The sequence below is a fragment of the Halichoerus grypus genome, chromosome 12, assembly GCF_964656455.1.
Source record: "Halichoerus grypus chromosome 12, mHalGry1.hap1.1, whole genome shotgun sequence".
Taxonomy (NCBI): Eukaryota; Metazoa; Chordata; class Mammalia; order Carnivora; family Phocidae; genus Halichoerus; species Halichoerus grypus.
In genome coordinates this window covers 80368390-80390843 of record NC_135723.1, presented here as the reverse complement: position 1 = coordinate 80390843, position 22454 = coordinate 80368390, and the positions used below count along the sequence as shown (strand labels likewise).

At 40.5% G+C, this 22454-nt stretch overlaps 1 protein-coding gene across 1 annotated transcript; it reads left to right on the top strand.

The window, feature by feature from the left end:
• Positions 1–206: 206 nt before the first annotated feature.
• Positions 207–21623, top strand: GPR37 (G protein-coupled receptor 37). Its single transcript, XM_036110153.2, has 2 exons — positions 207–2375; positions 20362–21623. Exons 1-2 carry the CDS (start codon positions 1350–1352, stop codon positions 21178–21180), a joined length of 1845 nt encoding a protein of 614 aa, XP_035966046.1. The 5' UTR covers positions 207–1349; the 3' UTR covers positions 21181–21623.
• The last annotated feature ends 831 nt before the right edge of the window (positions 21624–22454 follow it).

Here is a 22454-nt window from a genome sequence, read left to right as displayed (position 1 = left end):
AGTCTCAGCTCTTGGGAATACCAAAGGAGGTGAGCGGTTCACCTTACTACTCCCTCGGGGCCAAGGCCTGGGCATGCGCACCCGCCGCGGCGGATTGGAAGCGAAAGCACGGGTCTCTGGGACCTGTCAAGCTGGTTCCGACATCTGGGGAATTAACGCGTCCCGCCCATCTCTAGCTCCGCGCCTCCGCCCTTGTTCCCTCTCGGCTTCCAGCTCCTACGAGCGAAAGCCGCTACAAAGGGCTTGAATGAAACATGTGTGGGTTTAGTGAGTCGTAACCCACCAGGGAATCCAGTCTCCCCACAAACCAGCCTCTCTCGGAGGAGGCAGAAGAGGGGGAGGAGGCAAGGAGCCGAGCGCTGGGTTTCCCCCGCGCGCGTAGCGACTGGAGCGGCGGGGAGAGGCCGGGCCACCTCCCCCTTTCCGGCCATGCACCGCCTCGCCCGCGGCGGTTCCAGGCACCAGACTCTCCGCCCGGGTTGCGCCTGCTGTCGCAGCAACAAGCTCCTTCGGCCGCCGGCACCGTCCACCGAGGAGCAGCGTTCGCCCTCCCCACCCCCACCACCGATTCCCTTGTCCGCGAGGACACGCCGCCCAGCAGCCCGCGCCGCCCCCTGGTCAACTTTGAGCTGGAGGAGAAGCAACTTTGACAGTGGCCGCGGGTTTGGAATCCCGCTTCTCCTCGGCAGCAGTAGCCTCACAAGTCGCTGGGGTTAGGTGGGGCAAGAGTTTCCCGGTGCATCTGCGCGGCGTCTGGCTGTTTGCTACCCGTTTCCAGCGAGCCGGGAGCGGGGTTGTGGCTGCCAGTCATGTGAAGAAGGGCAACTTGTTTTTCTCTCCCTTTAGCGACCTCGGCTTACAACTGGATAAAGCGGTATTGAAAGGGTGTAAAAAGGCAGAGCAACTGTTATGAACTGGATAAGGCGCTATGGGAAGGATGTAAATAGGCAGAGCAACTGTTACCAAGAAGGCAACCGCCCAAAGGCAGGGAGGAACGTGGGGCTTGGTCCGGGCTTTTCCCAGTCGCAACATTAATCAACAGTCAGGTGTTGGTTGCAACTTTTCAAGGTCAGCCACCGGGAGCAGCGATTCCCTCTCTGAACCTTGGGGATACGCAGCGCTCGGGTTGGATTTGGCTGAGAAATGCACGGGAAGCCAAAAGAGGAAGGATTGTAGAGGGGGAGGGTTTGTGACCCAAGACCCATCCCCCAACCTCCCCGTAATCTCCCGTCCCCCACTGCCGGGGCGGGGGTGAGTTGTGACATGTGCTTAACTCTCAGCAGCAACTTAGGCAGCAGGTGTCGGTCCTAACCAGGAGCCGCGGCTGCTGGGTACGCCCTCACCGAGCCATGCGGGCCCCGGGCGCGCCTCTCGCCCGCACCTTGCGGTTGCTGCTTCTGCTACTGCTCAAGGTTTCTGCCTCTCCTGCTCTCGGGTCCGCTCTTTCGCCCAGGAACGAAACTTGCCTCGGGGAAAACTGTTCACCTGCACTGAGCCAGCGTCGCAGTAGGGACGCGTGGGGACTGGGAAATTCTGCAGGAGACCTTCTGAGAACCCGTGCGCCCAAGGAGGAGGAGCAGGGGGCAGCGGTGCGCGCGGCGCCCTTGTGGGACCTAAGGGCCACCCGGGGCGGTGACCCAGGTGCGGGAAGAGGGGCGGAGGCGTCGGCCGCAGAACCCTCGGGACCTCCAGCCAGGCCATCTGGAGCCTGGAGGTGGAAAGGTGCCCGGGGTCAGGAGCCCCCTGGAACTTTGGGGAGAGGGAACCTCCCGGCTCTCCAACTCTTCCTGCAGACCTCAGAGGGGAAAGAGAAGGGTCCCAGAGGCGCTGGCATTTCTGAGCACGGTCAGGAGCAGAGTGTGAGGACAGAACCCGGAGCCAGCGACCTTTATTACTGGCCAAGGAGAGGCGGGAAACTCCAGGGTTCCCACCACGACACCTCACCCAAGATGGTCAGTGGACCGTCGGGGCACGAAGGGCGGACGATCGCACCCCCTGGCAGGGCGCTGGCCCAGAATGGGTCCTCAGGTGAAGGGGTCCACGAACGCGGGGGTTCCCGCCAGGGGAACAGCACAAACCGGCGCTTGCGACTAAAGAACCCCTTCTACCCGCTGACCCAGGAGTCATACGGAGCCTATGCAGTCATGTGTTTGTCTGTGGTGATCTTCGGGACTGGCATCATTGGCAACCTGGCAGTGATGTGCATCGTGTGTCACAACTACTACATGCGGAGCATCTCCAATTCCCTCTTGGCCAACCTGGCCTTCTGGGACTTTCTCATCATCTTCTTCTGCCTTCCGCTCGTCATCTTTCACGAGCTGACGAAGAAGTGGCTGCTGGAGGACTTCTCTTGCAAGATTGTGCCCTATATAGAGGTAATGGCTTCCAGGGGGTCTCAAACTACTGGCTTTACCCATTTCTGGGATTTATAGCATCAGAACAGCTGCGCCATGCACGTACCTAGCTGCTGAACCCCTTTACTTTTTTTCTGGGTCCCTCCTCCATTTCTCATGTCAATCATTGAGAAAGAGAGAGAGGCAGCTTTGTTCGCTCACCTTCAAACTCATCTGCTCCTGGATTGTGAAATAATTATGATCTCATCATGTATAGAATTGTTTACATTTTAAATTTATCTCACTGAATATGGCATTTATATATATTTCTGATGTGGCACCTATCAGAGATTCTAGGGTTAATAAATAGCCACTCTGTGGTTGTCATTACCAGAACTCAGCAACAACAACAAAAAACCATGTATTGTTTATTGAGTAGTACTCCAACATGATTTTTCCCCATGAGGATTGTTGAATTTTTCTTAAATATCAAAATGGAAATACTATTTTATTTGACAAAGGAAATCTGCCTTTGTCAGTTGGCTTCATGATGTATTAATAACCTCCCAAATTAGTTTAAGTGTCCTTTGGCTGTCTGCCATGCCATCCCATCTAAATTCTATGTCATTTCTTATTTCTCTCCTTTTCCTTCTCAATTTCTTAACAGTTTTATTTATTTTGTATGAATGAGCTTAGGCAAAAATAACACTTTGGCCATCCTGGCACAGAATTCATATATATGTATATGTGTGTGTGTGTGTGTGTATAAATATATATATATATATATATATATATATATAAAGTGTGTATATATATATATATATACTATGTATATACTAAGTATATAATATATACTTGTCATTTGTTAGTATATAATGGATTGGCTATTTTAAAGGATTGACTAAGACTAGAAAAATTTCTTAAGAAGAAGGGGGCATATAATAGTTTCCAAACTTTGGAAACAAAAATATTGCTGAGTAAAATTTTATTGTTTCATCTTACAGCTAGTGTCCTGAACCGTTATTATGGTAGTTGGAATTTGCTCTTTAAATGGCCTCTGTTTAAACACCAGCTCTTGGAAAGAGCCCAAGTGCTTTGTAGCCAGTTGTGTTTTTAGCCAGCTGGCCCTTGATTTCCTCCATTCAAACTGCCCATTTCATTTATGGAAGCAGAAGAAGGGAAACTGTAAATATTCCAGAGCCCCTGATCCTGTCTGGCACCAGAGCCAATGACACTATGTTCAACATTGTTCCAGGGCCTAAAGCTAGGGGATAAGTAAACAGAAAACAGTACCTACTTAGAAGAACCAAGGGAAGAGACAGTAAATAAGACCTTCTGTTATCCTGGCAGGGATCAGATGCAGAATCATTCCATGCTGGTTAAATCAGCTGTTGCTACTTTACCAAGGCCTAAGGTTTCTCTTGTTGCCAGGTGCCAAGTAGCTCTGAAATATCTAATTTATTTGGTAGATAGTTCATTTTTGAATTGCAGGGGAGGTAGTTGAATTTATGTAAGAGAAATGTGTCTATCAATTGCCTTTTCAAGGTCAAGATTTATGATTTCTCTGCTGGAATAATGCAGAAGAAATTGACATATGCAAGAATGAGACAAAAGTAAACTATAAAGTGAACAGGAGAATTACCCCCAGTAACAGAGAAGTGTATTGGCTTGTCTAAAATGTACTGGGCATGATGGAAGTCTTTATACATTAGAGGAAAAAACAATATAAAGAGAACAAAAAAAAAAAAGAAAGAAAAGAAACTGGGGAAAAAAGAAAAAAAGAAGTTACCCAGTTCTTAAAAAAAAAACTTTAAAAGAAAGGAATCCCATCCAAATTCAGAAAAGAATATAAAAACTTTCGTTAGTTTATGAGACCTCTGAGTTTTGAGTGATGGTATTTATCGAGTATGTCTTTTCTTTCTCTCTTAACTCTGAGGATTTTTTTAAAATGTATGTTTTCATTTTTATTTCATTTTTAAACTTAATTCTCTGCTCCTTAAGAATATTTTTTACCTTTTTTATTATTAAAACAACTGTTGTTATTTTTTTCTCTCTGTATTCCCCCCCTTCTTTATAGACCTATTTTTTTTTTTTTTTTTTTTTTTAGTTATTAGTACTAGGCTTTATTTTCCCCAGAGAAGCAAAGGTTAGAAAAAAAAAATTTACTCATTTTGTTTCTTTAAAAATTAGACTTTTTACTGTTAAAGTAATGAATGAAAATCTTAAGTTTCTTAAGTAGTGTTTCTACATTCCTATCCTATTCTTCTGAAATAATTTTATAATTCGTTAGTATGTTTTGTGAAAATAATTATTGGATAGTAGTTATCAGCTCTATAATTTCTGATGACGAGAACAGGAAATACAGTCCAAATTTCAAAATAAAACATTTCTGCCTCTAGGAGGCACTATTATTTTCACAGAAGTAAGAGAGATTGAGTGCCTGTTCCATGTCAGGTTCCCGAAAGAACAGACCCAAATGTGGAGATTTGCTTTGCAGGAAGTTTACTGGGGCATGCGCTCAGGTTCAACACCTAGTAGGGAATGAAGGAGGCAGGACTGGGCAGAGGGAGAAGTTGAACTGTGATCCAGATGCCGGAGACCTTGGCTGACACCACAGGAGCTCCCGGGCTGGAGGACCTTGCCTGGTGTCCTGAATGAGGCAAGACAGCCCGGACTTTCTGTCTCCTAAGGGACCGGTCACTGGATGGAAGTTGCTCCCAGGAAGCGGGGGCATAACCTCGATCTGGGTGGATCTCTCTAAAGGGCAATTCCTAGAGGGGGATGCAGCTGAGAGCCACCAACCACCAGTACTAGGGGGAATCAGCCCTGCATACCTGAAGGAATTTTGTGGGGAGGCAATCTGGGTGGGGAGCCATAGCCTGCACCACAGTGGCTTTTGAATTATCAGGTTAAATTAGAACCAGATGGCACTCTGACCCAACCCCCTGACTTTAAAGACGAAACATGAGGCCCAGAGAGGAGAAATGATCATCCTAAGCATATATACCTCGTCCGTGGAAGCCAGACTCCTCATCTCAAGTTTGCTTATTAGACAAACATCTACGAGGCAAGAATGTCCAATGAGTGTTTCCTTTTTATGTCTGCTCCTTGGCATCTTTTATTTTTTTTGAAAGATTTTATTTATTTGACAGAGAGGTAGAGAGCACAAGTAGGCAGAGCGGCAGGCAGAGGGAGAGGGAGAAGTAGGCTCCCCGCTGAGCAGGGAGCCCAATGCAGGACTCGATCCCAGGACTCTGGGATCATGACCTGAGCTGAAGGCAGACGCTTAACCGACTGAGCCACCCAGGCGTCCCTTCTTGGCATCTTTTAAAAAAAGATTTTTCTACCCAGTAGGTAGGTAAAAATTAACCCAGTTAACATCATTTGCTATATGATGAAATTTATAGCTTTTTATATTCTTAAGTTTCATCTTGCTTCTCATAAATTAACAGTAAGTTCCAGAGTTGGTAGCTCATTAAATTTTTAAAAACTGCAATCATCTGAGTCAATTGCACTTTTTAATGTGTCAAAGATGATTATTTTAGTGATCAAATTAAGCTATGTAGGTTACATTTTTATATTCTTAAAAATCACAAAGTGTTTTAGACTGGTAAAAGACACTGTAAATAAGTATATTTGTTTAAACTTTCTCAAAAATCTTCCCCCTATGATTCGATATCTGTATAATCGTGAAATGATCACTACAATAACTCTAGTTAGTATCTGTCACCTTACATAGGTTACATTTTTTTTTCTTATGATGAAAACTTTTATAATTTACTTTCTTTCTTAACAACTTCCAAATATGCAATACAGTATTAACTGTAGTCACCATGTTGTACATTACATCCCCATGACTTATTTTATAACTGGAAGCTTGTATCTTTTGATACCCTTCAAGAACCCCCAGCCTCTAGCAACTACCAATCTCTTCTCTGTATCTATGAGCTTAGGTTTTTTGTTTTAGGTTTTTTGTTGTGTGTGTATGTGGTTTTGTTGTTGTTGTTGTTGTTTTTAGATTCCACGTATAAGTGAGATCAGGTGGTATATGTCTTTCCTGTCTGATTTATTTCATCTAGCAAAATGCCTCGAGGTCCATCTATGTTGTTACAAATGGCAAGATTTCATTCTTTTTTATGGCTGAATAATATTCCAGTGCATATATATGTGTGTGTATATGTGTATATGTACACCACATTTTTTTCATCCATTCATTCATCCATTGGGTTGAATGGGTAGACACTTGGGTTGTTTCCTTGGCTATTGCAAATCATGCTGCAGTGAACATAGGGTTGCATATATCTTTTCAAGTTAGTGTTTTCATGTTCATTAGATAAATACCCAAAAGTAGAATTGCTAGATCATATGATAATTCTATTTTTAATTTTTTAAAGATTTTATTTATTTATTTGACAGAGAGAGAGAGAGCACAAGCAGGGGGAGCAGTAGAGGGAGAGGGAGAAGCAGGCTCTCTGCTGAACAGGGAGCCCAATGTGGGGCATGATCCCAGGAACCTGGGATCATGACCTGAGCCAAAGGCAGATGCTTAACTGACTGAGCCACCCAGGCACCTCTTTAAATTTTGAGTAATCTCCATTCTATTTTCATAATAGCTACACCACAGTTAATTTTATTAATCTTAAGAAATTTCTCAATTTTCTCTCCTATCTTCCCCTCTGCCTTCTTTTCTTCTACCATAGTTCTTTTTTTTCCCCCTACAACTTGAGTATTAGCATAATCTTAAGGAGATAGTGGAATTTGGGGAGAGTTGGGTTTGTGTAGAAAAATAGGAGGCGTTTCTTCAGCAGAAATTACATATCTTTGTAATTTACATTCAACTCTTGTTTTATTTCAATTTGTTGGCATAAGCCTTGGGGAGAGTAGCCAGCTTCCAGGGTCTGTTGCTAGAAAGTAGTTTTATCATATTTAATGTTGCTATGAGTGGAAATATACTGGGAAATGTTGTAGTTGATAACTTCTCTCTTTCTATTCCAGGATTCTGATGCCTTTGTAGCCCAGTGGTAAGTCCCTTAAGGATCAAGGGCAGATGGAATGGTAGGAAAACGGGATAGGAGAGAAGAGAATCTGAGTGGATGGTGGCCATCCTAACAGACACATCATTTTCAACTGGTTTATCAGATAGTCACCAGAAAAAACAAACAAACAAAAAAACCAGAACTATACTCAAAGTGATAGTTGTATGTGGAAAGAGGGGTAGGGGAGAGGGAGGGAGAGAGATGGATAGATATGGAGGTCTGGGTGTGGACTGCAATAGGAGATTGCCATAGGAGTTCCCTATCACACTATTCCTTTAAGGATCTAACAAATGATTAAAGCCAAATAATTCAGGCACTGAATGTGGCAACTGGAACAGATCTTTGCTCATTACTTGATGAAAGCCAACCAGAGTCAGTGTATCATCTGATTCAGATCCACTGCTAAATATGTATTTCTGTTTGGACATTAATTGGAAGTTTTGAATGAGGGAGGGGCTCGAGGGAGAAGGAGAGAGAGAATCTTAAGCAGGCTCCACACCCAGCACGAAGGCTGAGGCAGGGCTCGATCTCACAACCCTGAGATCATGACCTGAGCCGAAATCAAGAGTCCTTTGCTTAACCAACTGAGCCACCCGGGCACTCCTAACTGTATTTTTATTTTACTGGGATACAAGATTCCTGCATCAGGGTGGAGGATGGATAAAGGAAATGCATCTTACCAGGGCCTCTGGACCAGAGATGATTTGGGAAAGATCTACAGTGTTTTGTGATGAAAAGAACCAGATTCTCCAATGGCTTTAGAAATACTCGTTTTAAACTGAGTGAAACAAATGGCTCTTTAATTGCCTTAGATTGTAGTTAGCACTGACAGGTAAGAAAGGAAGGGTCCTGGAAGCTGAAGATGATTTACCATACAGGTATGCGATGCCACAAAGATTCCCTTGGAACCCCTACATTCAAGTAAGAGCACATTTATCATGACAGATGGTAAATTTGCTTGAGTTGTAGATTAGCCATTAGGTATTCTGATGGACTTTTAATTGGAAACATACAGTTTTATGAGCAATTTGAAAGTCACTAATAATAATATTCTCAGGGAAAATAAACTCAGTGTGTGCGAATGGTACTCAACAAATATTTTATGACTTCCCATTAATCCCTTTATAATCATTTCCTGCATTCCCATGCAAGTAAAAATATTTAGCTGATGACTTTTGCAGAAAGGATTTAAAAAGTTATAGAATGAGCTCTTATTTATAATGCCATTTATGAACAGTGTATGGCAAAGTTTACTGAATTTGGGTTCTATATAAGAAATAGAAGTTTTATTTAGCATAATTCCTCCAGTCCCATCCATGTTGATGTAGAAGTTGGGTATTCAACCTTTCTGATGGTTGAATAATATTCCATTGTATATATGGACCACATTTTCTTTATCCATTCATCTGTTGAAGGGCATCTCGGCTCTTTCCACAGTGTGGCTATTGCGGACATTACTGCTATGAACATTGGGGTGCATATGGCCCTTCTTTTCACTACATCTGTGTCTTTGGGGTAAATACCCAGGAGTGCAATTGCTGGGTCATAGGGTAGCTCTATTTTTAATTTTTTGAGGCACCTCCACACTGTTTTCCAAAGTGGCTGTACCAACTTGCATTCCCACCAACAGTGTAAGAGGGTTCCCCTTTCTCCACAACCTCTCCAACATTTGTTGTTTCTTGCCCTGTCGATTTTTGCCATTCTACCTGATGTAAGGTGGTATCCCAATGTGGTTTGATTTGAATTTCCCTGATGGCTAATGATGATGAACATTTTTTCATGTGTCTGTTAGCCATCTGTATGGCTTCTTCAGAGAAGTGTCTTTTCATGTCTTCTGCCCATTTTTTGACTTGATTATTTGTTTTTTGGGTGTTGAGTTTGAGAAGTTCTTTATAGATCTTGGATACCAGCCCTTTATCTGTAGTGTCATTTGCAAATATCTTCTCCCATTCTGTGGGTTGCCTCTTTGTTTTGTTGACTGTTTCCTTTGCTGTGCAGAAGCTTTTTATCTTGATGAAGTCCCAAAAGTTCATTTTTGCTTTTGTTTCACTAGCTTTTGGAGATGTATCTTGAAAGAAGTTGCTGGGGCCAATGTCAAAGAGGTTATTGCCTATGTTCTCCTCTAGGATTTTGATGGATTCCTGTTTCACATTGAGGTCTTTCATCCACTTTGAGTTTATCTTTGTGTATGGTGTTAGAGAATGGTCGAGTTTCATTCTTTTGCATGTGGCTGTCCAATTTTCCCAGCACCATTTATTGAAGAGACTGTCTTTTTTCCATTGCATATTTTTTTCCTGCTTTGTCGAAGATTATTTGACCATAGAGTTGAGGGTCCATATCTGGGCTCTCTATTCTGTTCCATTGGTCTATATGTCTGTTTTTGTGCCAGTACCATGCTGTCTTGGTGATCACTGCTTTGTAATATAGCTTGAAATCAGGCAACATGATGCCCCCAACTTTGTTTTTTCTTTTTCAACATTTCCTTGGTGATTCGGGGTTTTTTCTGATTCTGTGCAAATTTTAGGATTGTTCCTAAAGTGTTCCAAAGTGTTCCAGCACTTTGAAAAATCATTGGAATTTTGATCGGGATGACATTGAAGGTATAGATTGCTCTGGGTAGCATAGACATTTTAACAATGTTTATTCTTCCGATCCATGAGCATAGAATGTCTTTCCATCTTTTTGTGTCTTCTTCAATTTCTTTCATGAGTGTTCTATAGTTCCTGGAGTATAGATCCTTTACCTCTTTGGTTAGGTTTATTCTGAGATATCTTATGGTTTTTGGTGCTATTGTAAATGGAATCGTTTCTTTAATTTCTCTTTCTACAGTTGCATTGTTAGTGTATAAGAAAGCAACTGATTTCTGTGCATTGATTTTGTATCCTGCCACATTACTGAATTGCTGTATGCGTTGTAATGTAATTTGGGGGTGGAGTCTTTTGGGTTTTCCACATAAAGTATCATGTCATCTGCGAAAAGAGTTTGACTTCTTCTTTGCCAATTTGAATACCTTTTATTTCTTTTTGTTGTCTGATTGCTGTTACTAGGACTTCTAGTACTATGCAAAGAAAGTCAATTATCATATGGTTTCACTTATTTGTGGAACATAAGGAATAGCATGGAGGACATTAGGAGAAGGAAGGGCAAAATGAAGGGGGGCGGAAATCGGAGGGAGGGATGAACCATGAGAGACTATGGACTCTGAGAAACAAACTGAGGGTTTTAGAGGGGAGGGGGGTGGGGCGATTGGTTAGCCCAGTGATGGGTATTAAGGAGGGCACGTACTACATGGAGCACTGGGTGTTATACAAAAACAATGAATCGTGGATCACTACATCAAAAACTAATGATGTATGTAACTAACATAACATAATAAAATTAAATTAAAAAAAAGAAATAGAAGTTTATGATATTCAAATGTGAAATTTAAATAATTTCCTTAACTAGTGATTATACTGAGAATGCCATTCTTTTCTAAAGCTTGTCAGTGAAGTACACACAGAAATGGATTTTTCTTTACTTCCCTTCTAGAGATACTTGTTGGCATTCAGCCTGGAGGGATTATATATAAAACAGCAGTACCCAATACCTGATTAAAGAACAGTTTGAATAATTCATTATTTTCTATAATCCTTTTCCACATATGTCATCATTCATTCATTTACTCACTATCCATTTATTCATCAAACATTTATTGAGCTTTCCTACTGTATTGGGTATGATAATAGGTGGGGATGGGAGTAGAAGGAGTGGGAGAAAAGGGGGGAAAGTTTCCAGAAATGAGTAACATCTGCATTACTGCTTTTAAAGTAACGTTCTACAGTGTAATGAGCACTATACTAGAGGTTAAAACAAGGTATTATGGAAGGTCAGGAATGGGTCCTGGAATGAGTCAGCTCACAGTTGTACTTACTTAGGACCAAAGATGGACAAATTCAAGTGAAAACTGTGCTCACTCTAATTCTTTTTCTATTATATTCTTATTATTAGTCTTCATAAATTCTACACAGCCTAGATCCCTGGTGAAAAGATACAAATACAAAAATCTTTTAATTCTTGCTTTCTTGTTTTCTCAATCTTTTGTGGGATAGGAAGCCCATAAGAATCATTGGCAAGATAATTTGGCAGATAGGACAGCCCTAGAAATTTTCATTTGGAATACAGAATTCTAAATTATTATTTAGAATACAATGCCTGAGATAACCGTCTCTGCTTTGGAATTATTAGTCCTTATTAGCCATAAGGAATTAGGTAAATCAAATTTTAAAATTTTACTTAAATGATTGGTTCATTTAACAGTGTAATAATAGTACATTAAATTGAGTCCCTTTCTTCTGAAAATCTCAAAAATGTACCTATTACTTAATTTGACCTTAGAGGGGCGCCTGGGTGGCTCAGTCGGTTAAGCATCTGCCTTTGGCTCAAGTCCTGATCCCAGGGTCCTGGGATCGAGTCCCGTGTCAGGCTCTCTGCTCAGTGGGGAACCTGCTTCTCCCTCTCCCTCTGCTGCTCCCCCTGCTTGTGCTCTCTCTGTCAAATAAATAAATAAAATCTTAAAAAAAAATAATTTGATCTTAGAGAACCTAGGAAGAAAAGCTGAGAAGGGAGATATGTTAGACCCTATTATAGATCCCTTAGACCCTGTTATAGAAAGGGAAGCATAAAGAATGGACTTTCTCAAAATTGAATTAATCTTTCAAGCACAGAATCAGAGTGAGGACTTATCCTGAGTTCCCAAGGACTGCCAAGGTATCTGGTTATATCAACAAAGCATCCTTCAACAGCAAAAAGGAAGCAAGTATGTCTGGAAAAGCAAAATAGATCTGGGTTTATGATTCCTAGGCTGAGTAGGTGGGGGTCTATCTACCTTGCCTTTTACCCTTACCCTGCAGGGACCTTGATAGAATGTTTCCACCTTTACTAGCTCTTTACTAGATTTAACAGTGTCACATTGGAAGCACACGGATCTGTGTCTGGGGTGTGGACTATGTGCAGAAAGGGATGGGCAGGCTGCTCTGCAGTGAGATTTGTCTCTGGCATTGCACTTCTGCTCCCACCCTCTGGGGATCCTCTGGTCCTTTTACTTCCCAAGAATTGACCTGCCAAAGTCCAATAATTAACACAACCTTGTTGCCAAGACTAACTCTTAAGTATCCTCATTAGAATGGTATTCTTTGTGCCAGAGGAGATGATCTCATCTAAAATTTCAAGGTAGACTGGAGAATGGGGTTGCTGCAACCTCAAATATGGGGTCTATTTGAAAAGTAGGTATACATACTTTCCATAAAACTTCTATAAAACACAGGATATAATCACAGTGCAAGGCTTGTTCCTGAGACAGAATACTTTCGGTTTGTGAATTTATGATAGTTTTTAATGTTAGTTGCCAGCACACTTGAATGGTTATAGCATTAACAAGGCCAAGGTCACTGATTTGATCCAGGACTGGAATGAGTCATTTTCATTAGGTCTGTGACTGCTCAGGTTTGCCATTTTTTACTTCCTGCTCATCACTCCACCTCCGAGGGCCTTTTCGCCTATCTTCATTGTCTTCTTGGTTCCTATCTCTCATGTATGGGAAAAGCATCTGTTAATTCATTTACAGCAAGATGTGAGATTTAGAGATACATGTCTTTTATAGGAGGATTTATGAAGAAAAAGTACTTCCTTAATAGACTACCAAGGGTGGGATTTTGGTTAAGAGCAGAGAAATTTTGTCTTAAAATATTGTTTCTTGGTGTCATTCAAATCATAATTACCCAACCACAAATGGATGAGGAATGTGTTTTTAGTTTAGGTTTATTGTCATGTAAACTAATGTCGTTAAGAACAAAGGAAAACTGGTGAAAATTTATTATTGTTCTTTGGAAACTCATCAGAACCCCTAGGTGAACAACAGAAATTCCAGGATTCCAGGTCACTTTAAGATTGATTAGAAACATTACAATAATACCAACAACTGCTTGGGCTTGGGATAAATACTAATTATTGAGACTAAATAGATTCCTTAAGATCTGTTGATTTCGTCCCTCTTAGGACAAATGATGTTAATCTTGCTGATTGGTATTTTTTATACTAATGAGCATTGACATACTTATAACCAAATTACAATGTTTTAGACAAGTTGTAGTAATTTTTTTTTTTAACTGCGAAAGAAATATACTGTGCCACAGAGGTCATATGTCACAATTGGTAGGAAACTTTATGTCAAGGTCGGACTGTAAAAGTAAAGAAAGATTTATAAAATCAACACACGTTTGGGAGTGCTATGTTAGCTTTTAAATAGTCTCAATTGTTTTTAAAATAAGGAAGAGAATGTTACCAAGCTTAAGCAAGAGGGAGGAAGGTGGAGAATGAGACTATAATGACAGCTGATGCCTTCAGTGTTTTTCCGGCATTGGGAATCAAGTATAGATGAAATATGTTGGGTATCATTGAAGTAAATGGATATTTGTGATATGTGGGTGTGTCAGATTAAATCTCAGTAATTTTGATAAAGGGAAGAAGTCTTCTCTTTGTGGAAGAGCGGCTGTAAATGGCTTTATTTCATTTTAGAGATCCATGCGTGTTTGTAAGGGGTGAGGCAGATCTCTCCCACTCACTCTGTTTTGGTTTGGAAACACTAATGGAAGTGTATTACCACCCTAGTATCATGACTTGCATGCATTCTGAAAGGAAGACCTTTTGATAAAGGCCGTCTTATTCACAGCAGAGGCTCTGATAAACATGCTCTCCCCACTGGTGATCAAAGAAGTGCCTCTTTCCTGGAGAAGTTGCCCTGAAGTGCGGCAAGGGTAAGGATTATGGAAAATGCAAGAGGAAGCCAAAGGCAGACAAGCTCAAGCCATTTAGAGTTTCAAAGGAAACTCTACCCTGTGCTCCTCCTGCTTTTTTCCTGCCTGATTGTTAGGCCTGTAACCACAGACTTATAATAGATTATCATTCATGGTCCAAATGAATGGGTTTTCTTAACAATAATGCCCTTGTTTTGTGAGTTACTTGTATACAAAGGACAGCACAGAAATAGACGTACTTAAACATCTTTTTGAGGTAAAATATAAGTTAGGCTAGAGTACAGTTGTCATGGCTTTGGTTAGAAATTGCCCTATTTTATAAAAATCAGGATATTTCAGTCACTTCACTGTACTGAAGCATGTTGACTCAATTTCATATGAAAGAAATTTTGTTTGGAAGTACATGGGTCTTTTTCCCCCCATCATTGTTATCACTGATTTATATCAGAAAGTTTAGCAAAAGGTACCATTTATTTGATAAAAGTTGTACCTTCATAGCTTACTCTCATTCAAAATGGTTTCTTAGGGGGCCCCTGGGTGGCTCTGTCAGTTAAAGCATCCAACTCTTGATTTCAGCTCAGATCATGATCTCAGGGTCGTGAGATGCAACCTTGCATTGGGCTCTGCGCTGGGCATGGAGACTGCTTGAGATTCTCTCTCTCCCTCTCCCTCTGCCCCTCCCCCCACCATCTCTCTCTTTCTCTCTCTCTCTCTAAAAAAATAAAAACACAATACTTAAAAAAAAAAAAAGATTTCTTATTTGTCTGTCTGCAGTAAGCTTCTGAGAAATGGAGCAACAGCTAAGACAATAGCTCAGGATCTTCCTGCCGGGATCCTAACTGTTTTTCATAAAGCGTCCGTGTGTTCTTTGTTCCTATCATTTTGAGTGAACTCAAATTTAATGTAGTATGAAGTGAACATGGCGGCTCTGGTTTTCTCATGGCCTGATGTTTGTACCGAATGAGAACTTGAACAGTGGGAAGAATGCTTTGGCACCTCGGCTGCTGCTTTCCCACCTGAGTCCTCAGGTCTCGACTCTGTGCCTGTCCCCTGCCTTGACGCGATGCTGCAGGTCACTGAGCTGCCAGAAGCCTCGCTGCCCTGCACATGGGCTGGGTAGGGGCTGAAGGCGCGTGCTGTTGTTCCTCTGGGATACAGAGATGGGCAGAACATTGCTGTATGAAAGAAAGCTTTCAGAGTTGTTTATTTTGATTCTCTTTGCTTGTGCACTTTGATGCCAACCACCCTCAAAACACTCCATATCTCATTTTCCCAAATAGTTAAAAATTTCTGCTGTCAGCTTTCCTCTGATCTCGATTCTCAAAATTAATAGTCTTGTCCATTAGAAGTGTTTACAGTTCTGCTTTTGTTGACGTTAATTATTTCTCCCATTGCAGTTTAATTAATAGGAGATTGTATCTTACTCATTCCATCTCTCTGGATGTTGCTTCAAAAAAAGAAACTACCCCGTACCAGTTTTACTCCCAAGAGCAAATTTCTTAGTGACGTTGAATTTTAGCAATCAGATATGGTCATTAAATGCAGAAGATCCAGCATTTATGACACAGTTTTATAATTGCATATCATTGCACCATTCATCTTGGTAGAATTTCCAATGAGCTGTAAGTAAACACATATATTTAAAAATTGTGACTGAAATCTTTTCATGTTACCCCAATGTTTAGCAATCTTAATTGCATGGTTAGATTTTATGTCAGAGAAAGCGGAAATTAGCCCACCACCCATGATCCAGATGATTTTTATCAATTAATTTCTGAGGTTGATTCTTGACAAATGTTTAAAGCCTTCTATAAATAATTTGGGAAACTACTGAGCGGGAGCTTTGTACCTTTCTTTCTCTTTCACATCATAAAATCAAGTGCAGAAGTGAATTTACAGAAACCTACCTGAAGTAATAACACTGCAGGAGGGAGGAGGTACCCAGGACTGGCCTTCGGGCGGTTGCTGTTGGCAACTATGTAGTAAGCGCTATCTGCATTTGGGGCAGCGTTTTCCTCGGAGGCCCCAGCACTTGTGACCTTCCTGCTTCAGCTGGCTCCTAATTGAGGAGAACACGATCAGAGAGAAGTACGATTGGACAACAGGAAGCTGGGTACCTGCAATGTGTGTAGGAAACCTAGGAAGCTTCCCTCAATCTGTGATTCGTCAAGAGGACTACAGATCAAATACATTCTTTCAAACGCATTTGGTGCTCAGTCCGAAAGCTTTTGGGAACACGGCTGAAGAACTAAGCATCTTCAGATAAAGTACAATGTAGAATTCCTGAGCGAAAGTTGGAGAACATGTAAATCTTGCTTAAAATTTGCCCCGGCTTTTGTTACCATGTGCAAGGAAATATACAGAACCTAGAAAACATTTTTTGCTTTTTGAAGCAGCAAACGTCTTCTAATTAAAAGTGGATGTGCAGCACGGTTTATAACTATCTAAGGAGAGGCAGTCTAACACACCTGTCTTAATACATGTCCACCTGCATTCATTGGCTATTCCCTCTCATGAAATGCTTTGTAACAGACTGGGAGGGAGGTAGGTATGCAAATGCTAGCTCTTGTGCAAATTGGTCCAGATTTTATTTTTTTAAAGATTTTATTTTATTTATATATTTGAAAGAGAGAGCACGAGCAGGGGGAGGGGCAGAGGGAGAAGCAGGATCCCCACTGATCAGGGAGCCCAGTGTGGGCTCAATCCCAGGACCCTGGGATCATGACCTGAGCCGAAGGCAGACGCTTCACCGACTGAACCACCCAGGCACCCCTGGTCCAGATTTTAAATCTCTGTGTTTAAAATTAAGGAGATTAATTGGAGGAGAAGATGCTATCTCTTGAGTGTTATGTGTTCTTTGTAAATAATGATCGAAAACTATCAAGAAATGGATGTGCCAAGCCTCTAAGAGATTGCCTCTCATCAGACTCTCTAGTATTTTGTCTGTTTTGTCAGTAGAAATGTTATTCATAATTTTAAGAGAATGCACTGCTCTGTAGCTTTGTTATTTGTGGACTGACTCTGGATATGTGGGCGACAGGGACACGCGACAAAGATTTGCGTTAGTGAAGATGGCACAGAAAGTCTTGCTGAGGATTTGTGTACATTTGATAGTTTGAGGATTTTTTTGTTTTGTTTTACATTCTTATAGAGAAATGAATCAAAATATTTGAAAAATATATAAAGTGAAGTTTCAAAGACCCATAAAATAAAATACTGCAATTTCTAAATAATACTTTTGATGCAGACTTTTAGAAAATAGCCAGTCCTCAGATTTCCATGCAAAGTGTGGCAATTACTGACATTAAGAAAAGTAATAATCTGATCTTAAGACAGTTGCATAGTGTGGACCTCAATTTTAGAATTATTTTGAATCTCTGGCATAGAGGCAAAATAAATTTCCATCAAGGTGAACAATTTGTTAATTTGAAAGTTAATTTTAAAAAGGTGTATGGAGGGTGCCTGGGTGGCTCAGTCAGTTAAGCATCTGCCTTTGGCTCAGGTCATTGATCCTGGGGTCCTGGGATCGAGTCCTGGCATTGGGCTCCCTGCTCAGTGGGGAGTCTGCTTCTCCCTCTCCCTCTGCCCCTCCTCCCCACTCGTGCTCTCTCTCTAATAAATAAATAAATAAAAATCTTTAAGAAAAAATAAAAAGGTGTATGGAGAGTTGACTTTTTATGACAGTCATATTGGATGGATATTTCTTATACTGGTATTTATGGGAAACTTTCTGAAGATTTTGTACAAGAATCGTGGTTATAAGCTCAACCATGTCGTCTTGATCTGCCCTGATCTAGATTATGAATCATACTTTTTCTTCAGTTTTGCTTTTCATACACTTAAGCCCTCATTATATCTCATTTTCAGACTGTCTCCACTAAGAGTTATGAGAATAGTCAGGGCATGGATGCGATGTCCTTATTTTCCATAGTGGAACCAGTAGACACTGACTAATGTTTAGCGTGTAAAAAAGGGGAGAGTATTTGACATTGGAACTCTCATAGAATCCATAAGGCAAGTTGCCATCATTCTGGGAAGAGTGACAGCTTGAATGTAGCAGATAAACAACTAATGTGTTGAGTGTCAAAATTGTTATGACAAATGGTTTTCCTTTTTTCAACATGATCCCTTTGAGTTCTAACAAATTAGACAGGAACATTATATATATATATATAAATCTGTTTCCTTGCCCCTTTGCCAAGGCATGACCTATAGCTGTGCTTCTTGAACATTCCCACTAGCAGACAGAGGAGAGTGAGTGCACATATCCGAGAGCCTAGGGTACACCCCAAAACATCCTTCCCACCTACAGAGTTTTCGTCTCCTGTTTCATCTTAAACCTCATGAACGTTTTACCTTCTATCCTCATTGTCTTTATTTAAATATATAAATAATGACTACATTTATTAAAAATTAAATTATTTCAATTTCCTGTAAATAGTTGAGTAAATTTGATGCTCCCAGATGATTACTGTGTTTATCTTGTGCCTTTGAGAACTACCTTCCCCCTTTTGGTTGACTATGACCTCCTTAAGGGGAGGAATTGTTTCTTGTTGTATATCCCCAGTATCTAGCAGAGTGCTTGGGCCAGAGTCCATAGCAATAAATGTATGCTTGTGGTGAATACGACGCATTAGAGAGTGTGTAGGATGTTTGTAAATATTTTACAGGCTACTGAATGATAGTATGTTTACATTAGGAACATGCATTTATATTCTCTGTGTGAAAAAAAATATGTACATGTTTTTGGTTCTTAACCTTTAGTTGATTTATTTAGGTGTCTGGACCATATGCATATAAGAGTTTGCATGCAGTGCTCTGTGTGGTCGGCGTCAAAGGGTTTTCTGATCTGAAATTTTCCTGTGGCTGGTACATCTAGACATTGTTTCTGGCTCCTTTTTGCATATTTTCATGGTTATGTTTTCTATCTCCCATCTTTTGATATTCCTTCAGTATCTCATATAACCTTAAATTTGATAAATGTACTTAATTCATGATAACTGTACTTATTTTATGCCTACCTGATCCAGTAAGTTGCTTCTTTGGGCAACATAAATTCATAGTGGTGGATTGTCTCTTGCATATTGTGATTTTTAATTGTGAATCCATGTTCCCTCAGATTTTATCTGTGGATTTCTGCGGTCTGGTGCATTCTTCCAAAGAGGTTTTGTGTTTTCTTCTACCAGGTGCCTGGGACAATTTAAAATTGTAATTTGGTTTTTTTCTGAGCCACATGGATGGTGTGAATTCTGGCCTTAGGCCAGTGTAAATTTGAGCTCCTGGTTAGAATTTGCTCTTTTTTTTTTTTATCTCCAGTTCACCTAGATCCAAATCATATAAGGTTGACACGTTTCTCTACTATTTCCTTCTATTTTTCCTCTTCATACCCATGAAGATGTCACTATTCGGGGAGTTCCCAATTCATAAGGGGATCTTTGACCTAATCCCCACGTACACTGGCTCTAGCTTTGTTTCCTGCCTCTGTGTACTTGGGCACCTGCCCCACCACCTAGTTAAAACCAACTTGAAACTCTCATCAGGATTGGCAGATGTCCCTAGGGCAAGCATGCAACATGGAGGGGGAGGGGTCACTGACCTGTTTGGCATTTGTTTTTTCATTGATTTTGACCCCTGGAGAATTTCCCTTTCTTGTTTTCCACAAGTGTATGTATTTGAAAATAATATTAAAATACTTTGCATTTAGGAGAAATTGGAGATCTTTACTCATTTGTTGGAATTAATAAGCTCTTGAATGTTTGCTGTGTGTGAGGCATGCTATTGACCCACACACTGAAAAACATGACTATCCTTTTCAGTAATGAAAATGGGATGCACTCAACTATCCTTACTCCTTATCTGGATCTTCTGGTGGCCAGCATTTTCGTGGTGACTGAAATTCTTGAGGTGTCTCTGCTCTTTTCTAAAATAAAGTGGTATTGGACTAGCTGATCCTTATGGATCCTTTCAGCTGTAAAATTTTTTGACTCCATGACCCTTGAACCACTGCATTTCTTTATTTTCCCCTCCTATTTTTATCTTACAATAATTCAGCTAAAGACACCAACCCAGTTACCCATGCCTCATTCCAGGAAATTTTTTTTTTTTTTTTGTCCTGTTTTGCCGATCTGTATTTACTGCCTAGTGTTCTGATCTTTTAGAGATCACCCAGAATAAATGTGTTCCGTGTTCCTCCCACAGGTTGCTTCCCTCGGAGTCACTACCTTCACCTTATGTGCTCTGTGTATAGACCGCTTCCGGGCAGCCACCAACGTGCAGATGTACTATGAAATGATCGAGAACTGTTCTTCAACAACTGCCAAGCTTGCTGTTATATGGGTTGGTGCCCTACTGTTGGCGCTTCCGGAAGTTGTTCTCCGCCAGCTGAGCAAGGAGGATCTGGGGTTTAGTGGCCAAGCTCCTGCGGAACGCTGTGTTATCAAGGTCTCCCCAGATTTACCGGACACCATCTACGTTTTAGCCCTTACCTATGACAGTGCAAGACTCTGGTGGTACTTTGGCTGTTACTTCTGTTTGCCCACACTTTTCACCATCACCTGCTCTTTGGTGACTGCAAGGAAAATCCGCAAAGCAGAGAAAGCCTGTACCCGGGGGAATAAACGACAGATTCAGCTAGAAAGCCAGATGAACTGTACAGTAGTGGCTCTGACCATTTTATATGGATTTTGCATTATTCCTGAAAATATCTGCAACATTGTTACTGCCTACATGGCTACAGGGGTTTCTCAGCAGACAATGGACTTGCTTTATATCATCAGCCAGTTCCTTTTGTTCTTTAAGTCCTGTGTCACCCCTGTCCTCCTCTTCTGTCTTTGCAAACCCTTCAGTCGGGCCTTTATGGAGTGCTGTTGCTGTTGCTGTGATGAGTGCATTCAGAAGTCTTCAACAGTGACCAGCGATGACAATGACAACGAATATACCACAGAACTTGAACTCTCACCTTTTAGTACCATACGCCGGGAAATGTCCACGTTTGCTTCTGTGGGAACTCATTGCTGAAGGACAACCTTTTGTTTGGTTAGATTTATTTGATTTTCAGATCCTGTGAAAGTTTTTACTTCATATTTTTCCCTCCTGGGGGAAAAAATGCAACAAAAGAGAGAAATATTAACTACTATAGAACTGATTCTGCAAATTAATATTTGTGCTTTGAAAAAAAATGTTTATATTTAGTTATTTAAGAAATATGAGGAGGCCAGTAGTTTTAGGTCATTTTATCTGGTATGGTGCTAATATTTTATTTGAAAAAAGTTACTGCACCTTAATTAATTGCTAACTTTCTTTCTTTTAAAAATATAATCAGTGTATATTGATTATAGCCATGTGCTTTTGTAGGTTATTTTATGTTTGAGTTGTGATTGGAAGTATATTGTATATGGTATCGTGAGATGTTAAGAAGCATTCACAAAGTAGCACCAAATAAATTATACTTTATTCTTTAATGTCATTGTCAATCTACTTTTAACCAAGATTCAATAAATCTTTTAATTGCCTTAAATACACAATTACTGGTTCTACGCACAATTTAAAATCAGCCTTATTGTTTTAAATTCTATTTTCCTTTAAAGCAGGTAATCACCATGTTACAAAGCAGTTTTTCTAATAGTACTATTTTATGTGCATGATTCATATAAAACTATGTTGTATGTTCAGACAAAATTGTATTTTTAATATTCAGATACAGATGTAAGATTACTTCCAAATATTTATAAAATATGAATAGACAGCAGAGTTACTATTATTTATCTCTGAAGCATCATGTAGAGCTACAAGTTTTCCCATTACGATATGAGCAGAATCAAGGACTAAAACACCATGTATTTATCTAATTTCCTCTGAACATTGACCTTTGAAGCACTCTGAATTCTAACTTTTCTCCTTTTAAAAAACAAACATGGTTAAATCTGTGTGACTTAATTTCTTTAAAGGAATGAAAGTACAGTAGTGGAATAATAAAATATGTATCTTGATTAGAACACTTGAATATTCAAATACTACCTTTAAATTGATATTCCATAAGCTTCCAACAAAAAAACTAACCCTCTCCTTTTGAATTATTTGATTCCCCTCAGGAGTTTAAGTTCCAGCAGTTGTGTAGGATGCCTGCCTCTAGGGATTTGGGAATGAAAACAAGGCATCATTGTCTTCTTACAGATCCCTGTAATAGATCTCTGGAAAACTTCTCGAGGATGCCTAAACTCGGTTTGGGCTGCTGAGCATATCAACAATTGTGATTCCACAGTGTCTCTCATGATATTTAGTCAACTTTATAA